The sequence below is a fragment of the Leopardus geoffroyi genome, chromosome C1, assembly GCF_018350155.1.
Source record: "Leopardus geoffroyi isolate Oge1 chromosome C1, O.geoffroyi_Oge1_pat1.0, whole genome shotgun sequence".
Classification (NCBI taxonomy): domain Eukaryota; kingdom Metazoa; phylum Chordata; class Mammalia; order Carnivora; family Felidae; genus Leopardus; species Leopardus geoffroyi.
Window position 1 is genome coordinate 59623042 of NC_059328.1, and position 22065 is coordinate 59645106.

Consider the following 22065-nt stretch of genomic DNA (forward strand, 5'->3'; position numbering starts at 1 on the left):
GTTTGTTATATGCAAGTGATGAATCACTAAATTCTACTCCAGAAGGCAGTACTACACTTTATGTTAACTAACTTGAGTTTAAACAAAATCTTGGAAAGAAAAAAAAAACATATATGGTCAAATTGCATTTTGAAATGTGCATTACCAAAAAAAATTAATAAAAAAAACAAGTACTGCTTTACTCAGTCTCAAAATGACTGATAAATATTGTTCTGCCTCTTGTACATTCAATTCTTCGATATCCTTTTATTTAACACTTGCCAATACGATTCAAAACGTAGAAAGAAAGACAAACTGTGGCAGAATTACTTTTCAACAACACAGACCCCAAACTGTACAATCTTTGGACTTCATTGCCCCTAGCCTGCCACACCTCAAAAAAATACCCGACTCGTGAGTAAACCAGAAGTACTAAAGAAGTACTTTCCTTGCTGTCACAATTCCCTAGTCAGCAAAGATGCTTATTTAAATTCCAATATTGGTCCCCTTGCACCAGCTATGAAGCTCAGTGGTTTCCATGAAAGTTCCTTCTGTAGAAGAAGGGATGACTCAGCTGGAAGCAAACAGTGTGCAACAGCTACCAATATTGTTTTTCTGTCATTCTTACCTCTCTCTCATTCGCAAATGATAGCATCTTGAAACTTTATTAGAAAATGCCATCAACTTCCTCATTCCCTCTGTAAGCAGTACACTATGGATTTCTGCACCATTTTGATCTAATACTGTTCTAATACAAGATCTTTTATTGACGATACACAAAACTTCATGTACTAATTTCTGGCTAGGAAAATATGATTACTAAACTTGAGAAAACCCGTTTCAAAAAAAACTATTGTTCATTGAAATTTACCTTCTCTTTCTGCTACTTCTTTTACTTCACATGCAGAAAAATGATGGCCAAAAGACTTTAAAAGAGAGTATAAGAGAAAAAAAGATTTTCTAAAGATTATAAGAGAAAAAGAAAAATCAAAAGAATATTCAGGAAAGAAGATAAATGTCTATTCTGAAAGAAGTGCCCAAACTTGGGTGCCTGAGTGGCCCAGTCAGTTAAGTGTCAGACTCCTGATCTCAGCTCAGGTCATGATCTTACAGTTCATGAGATACAGCCCCATGTGAAGGCTCTGCACTGACAGCATAGACCCTGCTTGGGATTCTCTCTCTCTCTCTCTCTCTCTCTCTGCTCTTCCCCCACCTCTCAAATGAGGATTTCACTAAAAATGAGTTCAATTAATCTTATTTTTAATGGACGCTGGTAGTTAAATCAATAACCTAATAAATGCCAATACATTCACAGATAAAATTAAGGTGATAGTTTCCTAGAAGTTCGCCTGATACACATGACCATGTAACCACAGTGATTCTAGCCAGACTGGAATTTCTGAAAAGAAAACTAAAAATATCCACCAGAAAAAAATGCATTAATTTTTAAAATTATTATGTAATATCCGCTGCCTAAAAAACCCTATTCCAGATGACTGGACCTGAATTTGTCTGTGAAGGTACACTTGAGGGAGCGATTTTACAGAATTCTAGATCACAAATGACACTGGAAGGACTTATTTTTCCAAAGTTTCAGAAATGAAGCATAATTGTTCTGTTTAGAGTCCAGATCTAAACATAAATCTCAAAATAAATAAATAAACATTAAGAAAAAAAATGAGTTCACGGATACAGAGATGATAATTGGTGGTTGCCAGCAAGAGGATGAGGGGATTGGCAAAATGGATGAAGGGGGTTAAAAACCACAATGTCCAGCCATAAAACATATTCAGTCATGGGGGTATAATGTACAGCATGATGACTGCAGTTAATAATATTGTATTGCATATTTGTAAGTTGCTGACAGAAGAGATCTTAAAAGTTCCCATCACCATAAATAAATGTGTAAGTATGTGTGGTGATGTACGTTAACTAGACTTATTGTGGTGATCATTTCACCATATTTACAAATTTTGACTCATTATATATTGCACACCTGAAAATAATATAATGTTTTATGTCAATTATATTTAACATTTTTTAATTTAAAAAGACTGTATTTTATATCTACTTTATCGTGTAAGTATACTATGAAGTTACATTCCTTTAGTTATAGCTAAAGGCTCTTCAGATGGGATAATGAAGCCTCATTATGTTAAGGACCATTTTTAGTGCAGGTGGCTTATTATTTGTTTATATGTTGAAAATTTTAAGGGTATATATTTTAGGTCTTTGTCATTTCTTTGTATTTGACAGCATGTCCAAAGTTGGGTTCCTATGGATAATCTGAATATCCCCAATATCCCCAACAAATATAAAAAGAGCTTAAATAAAACAGAGTGGGGGCCAGTCTGAGGGCCTTCCTGAGCCATCACTGCATTCAAGAAATGACTATTTTGACATGTGTGGGCTCTGTAAGAATTTTCCTAGTGCTGATAATTTTTCTTTGGTTTCATTTTGTAGCTTATTGAAAAATTTTGAAATGTTTACTGTTGCAGAACATCGACCTGAATTTTCTAATGTATGTGGTATTTTGAACATGTTTTTACTATCATAGCTCTTTCTCCCTTTGGGTCTTTCAAGGAAGGCAGGTCTATGATCTGTAATGCTGTGTTATTGCCCATCAGCTCAATGTGGAGCACAAGTGTGGTGTCTTTCTCTTCCACTATGTACCTTGTCAAGGCTTTAATATTCATAAAAAGAATGTTAACATTAGATTAAGATGTGCTGGTCTTTAAAGAATACAGCTCTATACTTGTGGCCACATGGAATAATTGCTCTCCAGATACTCATTGGCAAGTCTAATTTTGAAATATCTGTACCTGAATTCCTATTCAAAGACCTTCTGAGAGAAATAATATTTGTGGAGGTTTGATTCAGAAAGGCTAGGTCCTAAAATTTACTTACAGATTAAGGTAATAATCAAAAAGCTATCTCCCTGTTATTGAACTGGCATCATACTGAATTTACTTTCAGATGTTTAATTTTTTTCTTTACTTCCCTGTACTTCAGGTTATATTGAGAGGTGTTACAAGGAATGATTCTCTGAATGAGCACTGTGAGTGTTGTACAGTTACTGTTGAGATGTTCCTTACAGCTCACAGTGGTTCACTGGGCTGATTCACAGTAGAAACGTTGTTCCGTTCTGAGTAACAGGATCAGGGCACTAAGAAATATAAGTGTCAACTTTATGAGCATGGAATGAATAACTAATCCTGTTTCTCTCTGTGTACTGGCTGCTACAAATATCAGAACTAAATTTTTACCAAGCTCTAGAATTAGTTAGAAACCGACATAAATTTTATGTTCTAACCTCACCAATGACTGCATCCTTCTCTGCTTACCTTATCTTTTGCCTCCAATTTCTCCTATTTACCTTGGTGTACTAACTACTTCTTTATAAGCCTCTTTAAATCCTTTCCGATGTAAAACAGAATGTTTAATAATAAATGGTGTTTGAATGTGTTGTCTTTCCATTTTACAAAGGCTTTCTCCAAACAATGACTAAGCCAGAGGCAAGGGGCTAATACTGTCATAGTTTGGGATCTTTGGGAAGCACACACTGAAATGAGATGGAGTTTATAGTGCAGGGTATTTATTAGGAAATGCCTTTGTGATAAATCTCTGGAGAAGGAAGAAGAATGAGATGGGATTAAACAGAGCAAGAATTTCAGCTGTAGAGCTGTTCAACAGCTTCAGCTGTTCTGGAGCCAAAATGGCTCATCAGAGTTATCCTACTTTAGGCTGAAAAGGAAGGGCCTTTATACCCCCTGCATCAATCAGTCCTCAGATATTGGTTGCTTTAGGACAAGTCTGACTTTGGGCAAAGTGGCTTTCTATAGCTGAGGTGATCCCTGAACGGTCTGATCATTAAATGCTATAAAAGCAAACCCAGCAGCTAGAAAAGCAAACCCATCCCTGAAAAGGGAAGTGTGCCACCCCATCTATCACAAATACTCCAGGTAAGCCAGATAAGCTGAGGAAATCAGAATACCCTGGAAAGTTAAATACCCTCAAGAAGGTATTTTGGCCATAGAATTATGTGCTAGTCAAATAATCTATTCTACCTAGAGAAAATCTAGAGTATATTTCCCTGAAAGGGCACAGGTGGAGGGAGAAACATTTCACACATATGTAATATGTGTGTGTGTGTGTGTGTGTGTGTGTGTGTGTGTGTGTGCGTGCGCACGCATGCGCTTAAAGGGGCTTAAAACAATATACATCTATTATCTCAGTTTCTGTCCAGGTATGTCTTAGCAGGATCCTCTGCCCACAGTCCTACAGGCTATAATCAATGTATGGTCAGGGCTTATTATTGTGTGCATATGTGTTTAATATACAGTAGGTATGAGTGCCTATTTTGTGCTATACACAACCTAGACTTTAGACTTGGACTCGAGGTAGAAGCCATCTCTATCATATACTCAAGTGTGCAGCATTTACATTTCATGATTCCTATCATTACAGGATTGTACTAGGGAACTCAAGCTTCATAGCAAGTCTTCCAGCCTTGTACACTTTTACACTCATGAAAAAGAAACATTATGCTTAGTAAATTCTTTATCACATGATTTGAAACACTGGACATTTAGGTAGCTTTATCAGTGGTATATTATATATAGGCAATCAAAATTTTATCTTCTTACTGAGTCTATTTCTATGCCCTTGAAGTAAAACTCCAATTCGCCACATTCTTCAAATTTCATGAGTATATACATTGTTCAGCTAAGTTGATGAAAGCAAAACATGGAGATAAACACAACAGACCTACAGACTATATACTGAAAGGTACTGCTATGCACAACTCAGTTTTCACTGTGTTCAATGCAAGCATGGTACAAGTGGTACGGAATATTTTTCATACCTAAATAATATTTTCCCTTGCAAATCATCAGTGTTTTATTTGTTTGTTTTTTGTTTGTTTGGTTGGTTGGTAGACTGGTTCAGGTTTTTTTGTTTTCATTTTTTTGTTGTGTTGGTCATCTTTTTGTTTTTCACTGGTAGGGACCTTAAGATCTTCTGGTTTGAGTCCTCCTCTTTCAAATGTGAAAACTAGAGTTTAGAGAGGCTTGATAATCACCCATTTCATGAGAGAAAACTCAGGATTGGAATCCAGGTTTTCCAGCTCCTACTCTAGTGCTTTTTCTCCCCCATTGTTCCATTCACTGGTATTAATAGCTTTAAGAAATCAATAACACTGACAAATTTCCCATGCACAATGTCTGTGTTGGCAAGATATCCTTTCTATTATCCCCTTTCTAAAATGATTTTTTTTAATATCCCTGGAGCACGCAGTTGCAACAATTAAAGATGAGCTTTGTTTTTACTAGCCAATGTGTGTGTTTGACATCAGTGATTAATACAGTCTTCTCTCACTTGCTATGTTTCTTTATCTTGGTGAATAAAGACTTGACAAATTGTTAGGCAAAGAGCATATACTTCAAAACTATTGAGATATACCTGAGTAGCAGACAACCTAAGAAATATAAAGACTGAAGAGAGGGGCACGTCAGCTTATTCTCATTCATCAAGAGAAAATGTAGCTTAAGTGGGGTTGACTTTTTGTGACATTTATTTAGTTCTTGAATTGACTGACAAGCCTATTAATGTATTCCCTGAACTTTATTAATGTAATTGGAAAACTGCCCACATGTCAATCAACTTCTAATAAGTAATTATGTTCATAAATACTGTAAAATTATTAGCTTTTAATTTGACCCAAACACATACTCTGAAAACTGTAACATGAATTTTATTTTTCTAGAAGAATAAAATATTCTAATAAAGCATTGAATATTGGCATTCCCACAATGCACTTCCTAAAATGGAATTTAAAAGTTCACCATCATCAAATGGCCAACAAAAAAGAATGCAATAGTAAGGCATGTAACAGTTTAAAAAAATCTGTATGATTTGAAACAGTCTAGCATAAAGTTATGAAGCAATCCTATGAAAATTAAACATGTGCCTGGGCACAGCTCATATAGCCATAGTCTGGCTTAAAAATACAGTGCTACTATGGAACAAGAGAGAATGGAAAAAAAGAAAGAGGGATATATTTAGTGTCTAGAAATACATCACTTAAAACTATTAAGAACCAAAATGACTACATCTCCAGTGACTCAAATATATTATTACCCAAGTATACTTTTTTCTCATGTAATAAAAATCTTTTGCAGTCCTTGAGGTAGAAATTCAAGTCAAAGGGCACAGAAATAAACAAGAGAACAAGATTGGGCTTAGATAACAGTAGAAATGTGTTTTTGACTTGTAATCCCATGCTGGTTTCTGAAGCTGGACCAACTCCTGCCCTCTAGCATCTCTGGATAATCTCTGAATAAAGATGGACTTTGGTGTAAACTTTATTCTATTCTCATATGATTTTAAATAAAGAACATCGCCACAGTGTGCAATGTTCTGTAATAAGAAAAACCATTGAGGAAATTTACAGACTTGTTTGCCTTATATTTGCCTCCTGAAAGTTAATTATTTAACTAATATGTTTAACCTTTATCACAAATTTAAAATACTTACTAATAATTGAAGTTGTATTTGAATTCAGGTTTACCTCTTTATATGAGGAAATAAAGTTCCAGATGTAAGTTAATAAAGTTCCAGATATAAGCCATGTACCTAAATTAATAGTTACAGTTGAATATTTGAAGGATAAACGGAGAGATAACACAACTAACTTGCTCACTCAGCTTTCCTATTAGGAATAAAACATGCACTCACTGGCACCACATTATCATATAATTTGTTATTAATTTTACTTAGAAATGCTGCAATGTCATTTTGAGATCCACAGCCTAATATTTCTATGCAACAAACACATGATTAATCTGTAAAGCACAAGGAAATAATGTAAAAGGGCAAGAATATACATTTTCTATTCTACTAGCATTATAACTGCATTTTTCTTGAAAAGTATTTATATTGGGGATAAATATGCTCTTACATTTTAGTATGCAGGAAAAATAAAATAGCATGATGATTCAGTTTGTATTTGGAGACTGCAAGTTAGCTAGAATGATTTATGATCTTCTGAGAGTAAATCAAAGTATAAAGCATTGTGTACCATGTTTTTTCAATAACTCTATATTTAAATAAAGTAATTCTAGAAGTCTGTTTCTTTCCATTGTGACTTGAATTAATGTAGGAAGAATTTGGATTGAGACAGAGTGTTAGCAGTCTGGAGGATTACTTTTAAAGAGTTACTATATATATATATATATATATATATATATATATATATATATATAATTTTTTTAAGTTCTAATATTTTAATGTACCCATCATGAGTTATCAAAGATTAAGTTTAATGTATCAATCATAGGTTCTCAAAGATTTATTGACGAGGTGACTCAAAGGAAGATACTGAGTGAATCATACACAAAAAAAATCATAATGTGGTGTTAATGGATAATTTTTGATCTTGGCAAGTCGGGATTTGTACATCTATAATAGCCATTACACTTAATGGAATCTAGGAAGATAAATCCCTGAAGATAATGACAACATATCTTTCAACAATGTCAGTTACTTCTGAGTCATTCTGATATCTAAATATTGAACCCTGTTTTAAGTACAGTCCTTCACAATATAGCAGTTACAGAAATGCGTACCTTGTACAGTTAGATGCACCTGCATTGTCCTTGGTGTATGTTGAGTCTGAACAGAACACGTGTACGGGCCATCGTCTGTCACATCTACATTCTGTATCTGGAGGCTGTAGTCTCTTTTATTCAATGTCGAAATAGAAACTCGAGGATCCACTGACCACTTATCACCTCCCGCAAAAATAATACTTGACCGGTTCAGCCAGGCACCCTTTGAAGCTCCATCTTCCAAATAACACCTACAAATTACCAGAGACAGAACACTATTAATCAAAATGAAAATGAAAGACAACGTTATCTTTGCTCCGAGTGCATGTCCGTATGCTGAATTATAGTGCTGCATCAAATGCAAATATCAGACAGTAATGCAGAAGATACGAACATATGAACACACTGGTACATCTTCCATTCCCAATGTAAACGTGAAACAATACCTGCATACGGTTTTCTTTTGTTTTAAATGTGTGTGTGTGTGTGTGTGTGTGTGTGTGTGTGTGTGTGATGACATGCACATGTTTTAACTTGAAGCCAGTCAAAATCCTTTTTCATTCTCTCTGGATGATGAGTAAATTTAAATTAAGTTAAAATAGTTCAAGTAATAATTTTCAACATGAAACATTCTTTTTTCTTTGAAATTATAAGAAGTAGAAAAAAAGGTCCATGAGTTGGCCTGTTTTAACCAAATCCAATTCTAATATAATGCACTAGATACTAGAGAGAAAGCATAGAATAGTACCATATCATGTCAATTTTTTAAATTATGCATTTGCAGAGTGGTAAGCTTGTATTCTGAAACTATAAACTGCATTTTACTGATAATATTGCTCTTATAATTAAATGAGACAAGGCTTATATGGTATGTTTAGTAGCAAATTCTTGCTGTCTTTTCAATAAACTGACCATACATAGTCTTTCTAGGAAGCATTAATTTGTCCAAGAAACATTTACAAAACATCTACCATTTATGGACTTACACATGATATTACCTTGCTCTCTAAAACTTTTAGTCTGGTAAGGAAGCTAATCAAGCAAATCAATCAATACTATATACAGAAAGAATATTTTATTAAATCAGGCACAAGTTACAAAAGAGTTACTTGACTCAGAAGGGGTATTGGGGGTATAGAGAAAAGCTTTATGGAACAGGAAATGCCTGGAATAAAGGGTAAGGAACAGGAGACATGACATTTAGACAGAGGTCATATGTGGGTAACACCAGAGGAAGGTGAGAGAAAGTTATACATTTCAAGAAGTACAAATACGCATGGGATATAGGGTAGGAGGGGTGAGAGATGAAATTGGAAAGGTAGACTAGAGCCAGATGATGATAGCAAGCCTGATGACAATTAGTGGATTTTCAGGCCAATTTTGATGCCATTTATTCAAAGTTGTATTCTACAACAAGATTCAAAAATATAGCTTTGTATCTGATAGAAGTCAGACATCATGATTTACAACAGAAGGAAGCTGTGGTCATATATCAGTGAATTTGCTGAGGCCTGGAATTCTATGTTTCATCTTGAAAACGTTCTGATACAAATTAAACACTAGTTCTCTTAAATGAGTACAAAGCACAGCCACAGAATGAAAATACACATACATCGAAATAGTTTGACAGCATTTCTACAGAACACCTTGGGGGATTGAACACAGTGTTTGAGATTGCTACAAAATTGCAAGCTGAATGCAACAGGGTAGGCTGCTGCCAACTGTATAAAACTAATCAGTGGTTGAAAAAATAAGGAACAAGGTACACTGCAGAATCTAATTTGCAGGCAGCTTCACCATCTACAGAATCCAAGCTAGTAAAGTCATAAAGGTCATTATTAATTGAAAAGCTTTTCCTTATGTAATTAATGAAGAAAATAAAACTCACCTTAATGACATAATTAAACAATTACGGTATACTGTCATTCTTAATGATATGTAGAAAAAGGTAGAGGGGACATATTTCCCATTTCAAAAGATCACGTGTCTACATGTATTGGGTAGAACTGAATTACCACTACTAGGACTGTGATCATTACAATGCTTGTATTTAATATATGGGCTCATCAAGTGTTGATTGTGTGACCTCTGTATTCATGGCCTTCACACATTACCCTGTCTGGTGCTCATTACATACCCTGTGGGGTATGGATTGCTATGTCCAATTCATCACTAAAAAATAAATTCAATGTTTAGGTTAAATGACTTGCCCAAGCCACACTATTAGCAGGTGACAAAGTAGAATTCATAATCAAGTCTTATATTTCTATATTCAATGTCCTTTCCTCCTTAATGTAGATCAAAGACTTTTAAAATAGGTTTCAGAAATGGAAAGATGATCAGAATGTTGTAGAAATTACTGCAAGTAATTTCTTATTTACTAAATGTGACCAACTGCTTAACCTGTCCTATTCTAAAGGAAGCAGAAAATTAATTATTAATGGGTATTTTACCATGAAAGTCTGATTTAGAATACTCTGCCCGGCATTTTCCTTTCCCTTGAGGCAGGAACAGCTTTACTTTTATTTGGGGAGGTATCTGGAAGACCACAGAGATTAACTGGCCTTTAGATACTAAAGCTTTCATAGACCAAATCTGGGTTATAACTCCTGGTCTTAGCATAAGCACTACTCCTCTGCTCTGGCATATCAGGGATCATCAAAGAACAGAATTCAACGTCTACACTGTGAAAAATGAAAAAGGAGCTTTTTATGTCTCCTTGCCTGGGTAACTATATTTTATAATTGTTATTGGTCCCAACCCAAAGCTTTTCGAGACATACATTAGGAAAACCCTTGAATCACACACACACACACACACACACACACACACACACACACACACACAAAACCAAAACAAAACAAAATTTGGTATTAATTCCTTGGATTTCTGTGGAAATATTCTCAAATTACACTATTTAGCTAAAATTTAAATTACTAAAATTACCATAAGTGTAATTCTACAAATTGGGAAAGGAAGACCTAGGAATGGCATTCTATTTCATAAAATCATAAGATATTTATATAAAATATGTATAGTTTTAAGGTGAACTAGGAGATAATTATATCAAATATATGAAATTGGTCAAAAACACACGTTTCCTTAAGAATTAGAACTGTGGGGGCGCCTGGGTGGCGCAGTCGGTTGAGCATCCGACTTCAGCCAGGTCACGATCTCGCGGTCCGTGAGTTCGAGCCCCGCATCGGGCTCTGGGCTGATGGCTCAGAGCCTGGAGCCTGTTTCCAATTCTGTGTCTCCCTCTCTCTCTGCCCCTCCCCCGTTCATGCTCTGTCTCTCTCTGTCCCAAAAATAAATAAACGTTGAAAAAAAAAATTTTAAAAAAGAATTAGAACTGTGTATTCTTCCTTTTTAACATATCTTTGTTCTTCACACCCACTCTAGTTTTGTTTTGTTTTGTTTTGTTTTTTGTTTTCCTTTACAATAGAAAGAGATGCTGCCTGACATGTGCACACTGTATTAGGAAGAATTCTGAAACGAAGGAAGATATTCCAGGTGTGGCAGAGTGGGGAAGGTATGTAAGGAGGGGTTAAAGAAGGATGAGAAGTGATGATAATTTAGTTTTGCACTCCTTGGACACCAAAAAACATTTTCTGTGTTAAGAATTCTAATGTCTAAAAATACAAACATGTTGGAATCCTGACCTGTACAAAATTTGTAACTTACGTAGGATGATAAAGTATACTCATGAATAGCCATCATGCAGAATAGTAAATGAAGATATAATAATTAAATTGTTGTAATTGGATTATTACAATTGCCCAAGCATCTCTGGTTTCTACCCTTGACTCCTCTAGCATGGTGTATTCTTTGTACAATAAACAAAATGAACTTCTTAGAGTTTAAATGAGATCATCCATACCCCTTCCTATTTCATTCATATGAAAATTATAATCCTGACAGTGGTCATGGATCTTATGGAGTCTTGTCCCTTGATGCCTTCCTGACCTTACCAGCTGCCACTCTTCTCCAGGTTACTCTGTTCTAGACTGTGGTCCTCTAGCTGGGCTTCCAACAAGCCATGCATGCTATTGCCTCAGGAAGTTTGCATTTGCTGTTCTGTCTAGAACTCTCTTCCCCCAGATATCTGCATAACTTATTCCCTATCTTCCTTAGGCCTTTACTCAAGTTCCTATTAAATAGAAAAAATTAGGGGTGCCTGGGTGGCTCAGTTGGTTAAGCATCTGACTCTTAATTTCACTCCAGGTCATGATCTCAATGGTTTTTGGGACTGAGTCCCACTCGGTGCAGAGCCTGCCTAGGATTCTCTCTCTTCCCCTCTCTGCCCCTCTCCCTACTCTCAAAAATAAATTAATTTAAAACATAGCAAAAGTAACACCACTATTCCCAACACTCTCATGAAAAGCATTATCTACTCAATTGATGGTTTATTTTCTGTTTCTCCCTGCTAGAAGTAACATTCAGGGCCTTTGTCTGGTCACTTCTGTATATTCCAGGGGCCTACATATAATTGAAAATAAATATAAATATTTGTTGAATGGATGAATGAAGGCAAAAATTAAGATACTTTCAGAAGAAGAAATAATAATATGGAAAAGTGTATCAAAATTTCCCAAGTGCAACCTATTTGGGAAAGCAAAGTCATGCCCACATTAAGTTATGACAGCATATAATTAAATGCAAATATATGTGGTACAAACAATAATTGCTATACGATCTATAGGATGACTAAGCAATCTGAGACAATGAGTGGAAACCAACCTCACTGAAGAGAGTTAAGTGGTAAGTCTGGGGCAGAAGAGAACTGGGCTTGGGGCACCAGGGTGCCTCAGTTGGTTAAGCATCTGACTTCAGCTCGGGTCATGATCTCATGGTTCATGAGTTCCAGCCCCACATTGGGCTCTCTGCTGTTATCACAGAGCCTGTTTCAGATCCTCTGTTTCCTCCTCTCTCTGCCCCTCACCATCTCTCTTTCAAAACTAAGTGACCATTAAAAAAAAAAGTGACTTAGGCTCATAACTACTTGAAATATGAAAGAACTACATTTGACCCTATACTTCAGGAACCACTTTAAATTACTGAATATTCTGCTTAGGATGTACTAGGCACTTAGGCACTTCGAATTATCCTACTTAATTTTCATATAACGCGATAAAAGCCAGATACTAATGTCTTCATTTTAACAATGAAGACACCAAGGTACTAAGAAATTGTGTCTGGAATGAAGCCAGTCCACCTGAACTCAACCATGGTGGTAGACTATGCTATATATTCCTAGAGTTAGATAGCAGCAAGGGTGAGGGCTTCTCCGACTGTATGATGAAGAATTAATGTGTGAGGGAGAGGTTGGTGATCATTAATGTGGGTATGGGGCAACAATTCTTGGGTCACAAACTCAAATCTTTTTTCCTCTCTGAACTCCCAACATGGACATTTTTAACAGCTAGTGATCTCAGTGATCTTAGGATCCCTTTGAAATACAGACAATGAAATAATCTGGATAAAAAATGTTCAATAATGAATGCATCCTTTTCTTAACATATATCCTTTAATTGAGTATAGCATGGCTTTTCTTGAAAGCATTTTTTTTCCACTTTAAAAATCTGCTAGACTACCTACTTCAATGGGAGATGAGTGAAACATCTCCAAAAATATACTCGTCACCATAAGCTGTGTTAATACCATGCCAAATATCATGACAAACACTTACATTTTCAGTCAATCATCTGGATGTTTTGTAATCATAGTTCCAAACATCTGGTTGCTGGAAGATCTATAGAAAATAACCTGAATATTTAATTTTGTCTCATGGTTGTTAAATATATAAACCTGGGCTTAAAAGTGTTACTGCTTTTCTCTAAAGGATGGCATTGCTGTCCCTGAACTCTTTTAAGGAGTTCATTTATAAATGATATCACTATATACTACTGGGCAGGTCCTAATCTGGGGGGTATAGAGTCCCATTTGGTGAGCTGCTAGTTGATCAAAATGATGTTGGAATGATTCAAATAGACACTGTATGTGACGTTACCTCCTGTGATGATTAAATCTGAAACGTGGATATATCAGAAAGTTCGGTGGAAATTAGCATATTTAGGTTATTTATTATTTTTTAAAGTTCTAGTAAGAAAAAAAAGCCTCTGGCTGCTGAGGATTGATTTTTCTCTTTCATATCTCTAATTCCCTATAACACATTCCAAAATCATAAGCCTTAGCACCATTACCAGGACCCCTCACAGCAGGATGTATTCAGCTCTATGGAAAGAGACCAGCTATTCTCAAGACATGTTGATTAATGAAAGCGCCTATTAAAGCTACTAACTAATAAAAGGAGAAAAGTGCTCCTTCTCTTGGATTCAAAACTAAACCATGTGAAAATGATATTCCTGTGAAGGAGCTGGCCAGCTTACCTTCACAGCTGTCTTTTCATTGTATCACAAAGTTCTAAATTTGACAGAAGAGCTTTCAAAAGCATAAAGAAAAAAATAAAAAATTCACAACCCCATACAATCACCATTCTAATTTCTCATACAAAGAGAGTTTTGATGTCCTGGCTTCCAGGCCCAAATGAAGTAAGAGAAGTAAGAGATTAAACAGAACAGAACAGAACAAATTGTATCCCCTCTCCCACTTGCCTTTGTTTTTAAGACACTCCCTTCCTAATGTCTTTCATGACAACACTCTGTAAAATATCATAGATATGAATGTGGATAGACATATATGTATATATATATGTACATAATATGTAAATTATATAAAATATTTGTTAGATATTATAGCATATAATATATGAATATATAACATATATAATATGGCATACTACATATGCTATAGGTTGATTTAATATTTCTAGTTCTTCTTCACTACTACTATGGTGGAAACCACTCTGGGGCAGAAACAAATATTATCTTTCTATTTTGGCATATGCAGGATATGTGAGACTTTCTCAAAGTAAATCCACAAAATTGGCAATTTGTCCAATTAGTTTTAGTTGTTTACTGAAGTACCCACACCTCCAGATGATGGGAATTATGCTTTGAGTATTTTTAAGAGATACGTAAGTGAAAATGCACTTCTGCAGGTAATGGTTCATAATGTTGCATGTTACCTATAATAGTATATTAATATTACTACCTGCCAGATACTGTTGTAAGACCACTGCATATATTACTGCACAACAATCCTTTAAAATATATAGCTACTGTCAAGTACTATCATAATGCCCAATTTACAAAGGAGAAAGTAAGGGCTAGAGAGGGTAAGTAACTCACAGATGACATGCTTACTGAAATTTGTAATGAATGGAAATAACTATGAAATAAGTGCATTAAATCTTCCACATTACCTCAGTAATATTTATATTAATATGATTAATTACACATGTACATTTATTTTTAGAATGGAAATTATGTCGTTTGGGACATATTTTACTTATAGTAACAAAAGAGTAAAACAAAATACCAAATAACGTTGATTTCTTATTTTGCAAGAGAAATAAGTCTCTTTCCCATAAATTTTGTTCTAGCACTTCCTTGCAATAATAAAGCTATATTAAAAATATCTTAGATAAGAGGTTGAAAGATAGAGGTTGAAAGATAGAGATTATCAGCTACTATCTAGTTATAAGACCAAATTCCCAAACAACTTATATACTTTTAATATTGTAAAACAGAGGGGGGGAAACCTAAAAATAATAAAGCTTTTTAAATGCTTCTTGCTTTTTTCATACAACACTATACCTAATTCCTAAAAGATGGGAACTTTAGTATGATCAAGTGAGTGTGTAAACCCATACTTTTTAGTTTTATTTTAACGCACTATTTAAAGTATTTAAGACTATATTTAATAACACATTTTAATCCAACATTTTCAATGGCTAAAATCATTAGAAGTTGGATTTGGATTAATCACTAAATTCTAAACATTAACATCAATTTTTTTAACTTATAATTAAACCATGCTTTTCTATAATGCTACTTTATCTTATTCTTTCCATTGACTTACTTAAATCAAGCTTCCATATAAGCATACATGTCTGTGTTTACAAGGGTCACTGCTAAGAAATATTTACATTTTTAATTCTTTAAGACATTATCTGTAAATGATTCAACATATACATTAACATTTATTACATAAAATAAGTATGGACAGAGTGAAAAGAGCCTGTACATTATGACTGAAGAAAATAGTAAAGTCGTTACTGAGGTCTAACTATCATCTTCTGCCAATAATAATAACAATAATAATAATAAATTCTATTTGCTGAATGATGACTATGGGTTAAGAAGTATAGGAAATGTTTTAATATATGATCTCACTTAACACTAACAAAAGCGTTTTGAGAGGGAGGTATTAAGAATGGTGCATGCATGAATGCAGGATTGATGAATTAAACAGGGAATGTAACGAGAAGAGGTGCCACATATTTGAAAAGTTAGTTTAGGACTAGGTTTGCTCAAAAGGCTTTACTCATGAATCAAATTGGAAATTGCTTTGTCTTTTCTACTTTTTTAGTTTTTGAATTCAACTAAACCAGCTTGCTTTCTCCCACATGGACTTGAATGTGAGATATATGGATCTGGAAGGACTTCAAATTTTCTGTTAACTGGCAGGTGCTCTGAACCGCTGTGTGGAGAATTTGTCTGCAGTACTGTCTCCCCAGCAGCTGCTTCCTGGAGAAGTTGGACTTTCACCTCAGGAGCTATAAAGGGAATGAACACTACATTCAGAATGCATGCAGGGGAGGTTTAAAATAGCAGTATCAGAGAGGGAGAATGCAATCAGGCCCAGGAAAGTGACTGAGAGAAAGCTCTAGGGTCTAGGCAAACCTCTCTATTACATCCTTTTTGGGATGGAGCCAAGTATAGACACCTCATTCTAAAAACAAGGGGAAAAATAAAATGGAATTCTGTACTAAAAGCATATCAGCAACTCCACCTCCTTCCATCAACCATCTTTCTGTTTAAGTCATTTAGAAAGTATTCTATTTGCACATAAATACAGATGATGAAATAAGAAATACACCACCAAATGGATAAACAGAAAAGTTCTATACTCCTCTCTTTTGTTAAAGTAATTAGTAGATACTTTTTTATAGCATTAATGAATATTCAAATTTAGAAAACAATAAGAATTATAAAAGTTATTCTTTCTCTTCCTCTCTGCTTATGTTGATCTTTAAACATTCTGCTGGTCACTGTTGGATTGTTCTTCTTGAATTTTTCTCTAGTAAAAATATTCTGAGCACAAATTTTATTTTATGAATAAAGAATGGCTACATAGCACAATTAATTAAAGCCAGACTTGCAATCATTAACTAAAGTAGCCATTAATCCATATTTATCTGTCTTCTCTTGAGCAAATTGACTAAACCATATTTCAGTATGAGCTATGCCTTAAAATATAAATTAGGAAATGTGCCCCTGAGGAAAAAAAAATGTACTTTTTTTTCCATCTGCTTCCTGCAAACAAATTTAAACTAATTATATTTCCTCAAAAGATGTTAAAAGTTAAAAAGTAGTCTCAAGTTTCAGTCTTTGCTAAATCACACAAATTATTTGTCCTTGAGAGGCAGCACAGTGATTAATTATACTTTATGTTGGAGTTCAAATGCCAGCTTTCTTGGGTACTAGCTGTGGAATCTGGAGAAAATTAATTTACCTCAATTTTCTTACCTGTAAAAGGGGGTTAGTAAAATTATTGATCTGACAAGATTGTTATGAGGATCATATTAGTTTGTTTAAGGTGTTCAAGATGGAGACCATTATGTGGTAAGCGTGTAAATCAGGGTAACTATTATTAACCTACCTTCCTATGGTTAACTTTGTTTAAAAATAAAACAAACTACCATCACCATCACCACCAACAAAAACCCTGTGATACCAAACCTAAGTGGAAGAAAGAAAAAAGAAGCATTTGTAGAACCTGGCTTGATACATCAAAACATTATTTACCTACATAGTCATAGCAAAGGGCTGGATCACAAGAAATAATTTTATAGATAAATGAGACATATCTTAAAGTACTTCTATTTTCCCACCCTTGACCTTCCAGAAAGGCTTTTTTATTTACCTTCAACTTCCCATCTTATAAGCAGAATATGTAGAAAAAAAGAACTTTGGTATTACATTTTTTATTTTATTTATTTTTATTTTTTTTAACGTTTATTGAGTTTTGAGACAGAGAGAGACAGAGCATGAACAGGGGTGGGTCAGAGAGAGAGAGGGAGACACAGAATATGAAACAGGCTCCAGGCTCTGAGCTGTCAGCACAGAGACTGATGCGGGGCGCTAACCCACGAACTGTGAGATCATGACCTGAGCTGAAGTCAGACGCTTAACCGACTGAGCCACCCAGGCGCCCCGGTATTATATTTTTTTAAAAAAACGTTATATTGAGACTGAACACTTAATGTTTAGAAACCAACTCCCTGGTGTACCAGTTATAGTTTGGGGCAAGCAATTCAACCTCTGTTAAAGCTCTACTTACTTGTTTGCAAAATGAAAATAGTAGCACCTGTAATAAGTAACTCCAATTTTGGTAAGATCAAATCAGACTGTGCCTGGGAGATAGATTTATAAAATTATAAAGCAAATATATAACTGCAAATATTTTATAATTATATACAGTTTTATGAGTTAACTTTCCTCATAACTCTAGAACATGATTATATGAATCTCTATTTGGAGATTACATGAGCACAATGATGTTCCCAAACTCAGTAAGAGGAAAAAAAAGTTACCAACTGTTTTCTTTGCTTTTACAGTCCCTAAAATTATTTTCTATCCTACGTAAACTCCTTTACTTTTTAAATTGCTCCCTAATTTTTTATTATAATCTGATGTGTTTGCAAAAATTATAATTTCTGGTTACTATAAATATGGTTATTTTATAATAAACCTGTTACTTCTCACTTTTAATGTGTCCATGGAAATCTAAATAACACAGTGATTTGATATTCACTATCATCCACTTAAAAAAAAGGACAAGTTCTATTTTTTAATGCTATATTGTTTCTTTTTATCCTCAAACTCATATTTCCATTCTACTTCTGTCATGTAATATAATCTTAAGTAAATTTTTTGCAAAATTTTAAAAGTATTTTATTGGTGCCTTATCTTCTCTGCGATAAAACTAAAGGATATAAAGGATATATAAAGGATCTAAGAGAGCTCTGTAACTGTAAGAATCTAAGTGAAAAATATTCTGGATGAATTTATTTTCACAATTATTAATAATGCAAAACTAATCAAATTATAAAGAAATAGATCACATTTTGATATTTATTAAGCTTTTGTTTTTACTTTACACAGTTAATAATGGATGTGTTAATGAAGTGGTTTTATTTAGATATATGAGCAAAACTTTCTTGCTCAAATGAGCATACTATTTGCTTACATGAACCAAGGTCCAGAATCAATTCTGTCAAACCTTGTGTTCCTAAATAACACTATAAGAATGTAAAGAGTCCTGATACAGTGATACTCAAATCCTTAACTTCATCAGAGTGATGTAATTCTGGTAATCCATTACCAAAAATAATTCCAAATGCTCTATTAGTGTATAATCCTATTATATCTTTCTGAAGATTATATATATATATATATATATATATATATATATATATATATATATACTGCCAAAGTGAGCTGTAGCTATGTTGAAAGTAAAGTAGAAATTGCCTAAATTACAAAAGGATTTACTGGACTCCAGAATTACTCATTGTCTCAACATCAACAACAATAAGCTTGCCTTTGTGACCTGAAGGTTTTACACTTTGGGTGATGCCTCTTGATTTTTCCGCACATTCATGAGATTTTGTAAAAGACAATGGTGTAAGTTGTAAAAGACAATGGTGAAAGCAGGAGGTAGGACCTGGAACCAACCATCCACAGATCTACTCTCAGGCAGGTCATTTTTAGGAAAGAATATATATATATAAATTATAATTTTTATATTATAAGAATTTAAGATAATTCTTTAATGTTTATTTATTTATCTTTGAGAGAGAGAAAGGGGGGGGGGTGGAAGGAGTAGAGAGGGAGATACAGAATCTGAAGCAGGCTCCAGGTTTTGAGCTGTCAGCACAGAGCCCAGTGCAGAGCTCAAACCCATGAAGTGTGAGATCATGACCTGAGCTGAAGTTGGACGCTTAACCGACTGAGCCACCCAGGCACCCCTTAAGATAAAAAATTTTAAATGTTTATTTATTTATTTTGAGATAGAATGTGCGCGTGTGTGCACACACAAGTGGGAGGAAGGGCAGAGAGAGAGGGAGAGACAGAACCTCAAACAGGCTCTGAGTTATCAGCATGGAGCCTGACCCAGGGCTAAAACTCATGAACCATCAGATCATGACCAGAGCCAAAATCAAGTCACATGCTTAACTGACTGAGCCACCCAGGTGTCCCACCCCAAAGACATTCTTTATAAAGAACATTTACTTTTTAAGGATAGTTGCTTAAAAAAGTCTTTTCCTTTTGTGTTAATTCTAGTTTAGAGTTGCTGGTAGTCTGTTAAAAACAAAACTTGGGTGAGATGGGCTGTATTATAATTGCAGGTAGGATTACATGCAGGTATCAATAAACTAGAAATATACAGCCTGTTAATACTAATAATAATGTCTTAATTTTGCTAAAATTCATATTCTTTTTTGTTGCTGTTGTTTACTCAGTATTTTTAAATACGTGTTGGTGATCTCTTGGGTTTCTTTTCCTTCTGAGAAATCTAAAATACATTTACTTTTTCTCTATGACCAACTCTTTTGTTATTCTTTTATTTTCATATTTTAAGTATGTTTTAAAGTTTATTTATTTATTTTTAGAGAGAGAGGGATAGAAAGAGAATCCCAAGCAGGGACTACACTGTCAGCACACAGTCTAGTGCGGGGCTCCAACTCATGAACTGTGAGATCATGACCTGAGCCAAAGTCAGAAGCTTAACTGACTGCGTTACTCAGTTGTCCCAAACACTTTTGTTATTCTTAAATCTTTGTTGCTTTAAGAGATATGTGTGTGCTTCAAGAAGTGTGTTTATGTGTACGTGTGTGTGTGTGTGTGTGTGTGTGTGTGAGAGAGAGAGAGAGAGAGAGAGAGAGAGAGAGAGAGAGAGAGAAGACATTTGGGGCTAAAATAAATAAGAAATAAAAATGAATATTTATAATTATGAGAATAGTAAATGATGGAAAAAATTAAATATATAGCCAATATTCATTTCATCCAAGCTCTTCCTACAGAAAGTACCAGAACCTCCCCAAACATCAATGCATTTCTTGCTTGAGAATCCATCCAGCAGTAGTATCTAATGGACAGCTGGACCCGTCATATCTCAGTGCCTGGCTGGCTCCGAAAAGCAAGTGCCTCCGAGGGATGTAAAATTCCACTGTGACTTCTGTAAAGCTGAAACTTCAGCCATGAATTTCTGGCTGGACCTTCCCTTACTGGATTGCTGCATATTTTCTCATCTCCATGACTAAATCATTTCTCAAGGTCAAAATTCTGTGATTTTGCCATTACTTTCTCAAGTCACTCTAAAAAGTAAACCTGAAGAGCAAAGAAGAAAACTGCCACTATAATGCTCTCTAAAAAAGGTGACCTGGAACCTGAGGAAATGTTGATGTGATTTCTCCAAGGATAATTGTACCCTGAATTTAGAGCAACATGGGGTTGAATCACAGTTTTTCCTGACACTTACTAGCCTGAGAAATTTTCAATTTTTTTGAGACTTCACATGTGATTCTTTAAAATGGGCACAGTAATACACACGTGAAAAGACTATTTCATGAGGATTCACTAAATTGTCCCAGGTGACAAGACCTAACATCTAACCTTAGATGCTGTGTCTTTGGGAAGCTCTTCCTGACATCTCTATTCCATGCCCTAGACAAGTTTAACAGAACTCTCTTAAAGCTTGCATTGCCCCTAGCACATTAACTATCTTGCTTTATTAACCCACCCTGTAAAATTGCTTGTTTAATCATTTCCTGGCCCTGCTAAACTATAAAGGGCCATGGTGGACTTATTCACTGTGAGGCCCAGAAATGAGTGCAGTGTCAGTCACATAGTTAGGATTTTATATATATAAATTTTTATAAATATTTATATATATAAATACTATAATATAGTAAATTATATATATATATATTAGTATATATACTAATATATATATATTAGTAATATATAAATTAGTGTATATATATATATATATATATATATACGTGTGTGTGTGTGTTTTGAATACTGTAAAAACTCTAAATAAAATATTGCATGAATGGTGCATTAAAGAGAAGAAATCACAAAGTGCTGAAAACAGGAATGAGGTGGGAATAGGTCAAGGAACAGGGTCAGGGTTTAGTACAAGAGGTAGCACTGCTACGACTCCTGTTGTACTGTAATTCCTTTGCTCCTGGTTATCCTAAATCGAAGCATACACATGAGTCTTGGGATTTCCTCTATGGTTCAAAGTGGAATATATCATTTGGAACAAATGGGCATGCCCACTG

General features: G+C 34.6%; 1 protein-coding gene across 3 annotated transcripts in view; it reads right to left on the reverse strand.

Annotated features, from left to right (window-relative positions):
* Positions 1-22065, reverse strand: part of NEGR1 (neuronal growth regulator 1) — an 851294-nt gene that overhangs the window by 473696 nt on the left and 355533 nt on the right. For all 3 annotated transcript variants that reach the window (XM_045477845.1, XM_045477846.1, XM_045477847.1), the window contains exon 2: positions 7605-7837. In XM_045477845.1, the coding sequence (XP_045333801.1) occupies positions 7605-7837 (233 nt within the window). The remainder of the gene's footprint in view (positions 1-7604; positions 7838-22065) is intronic.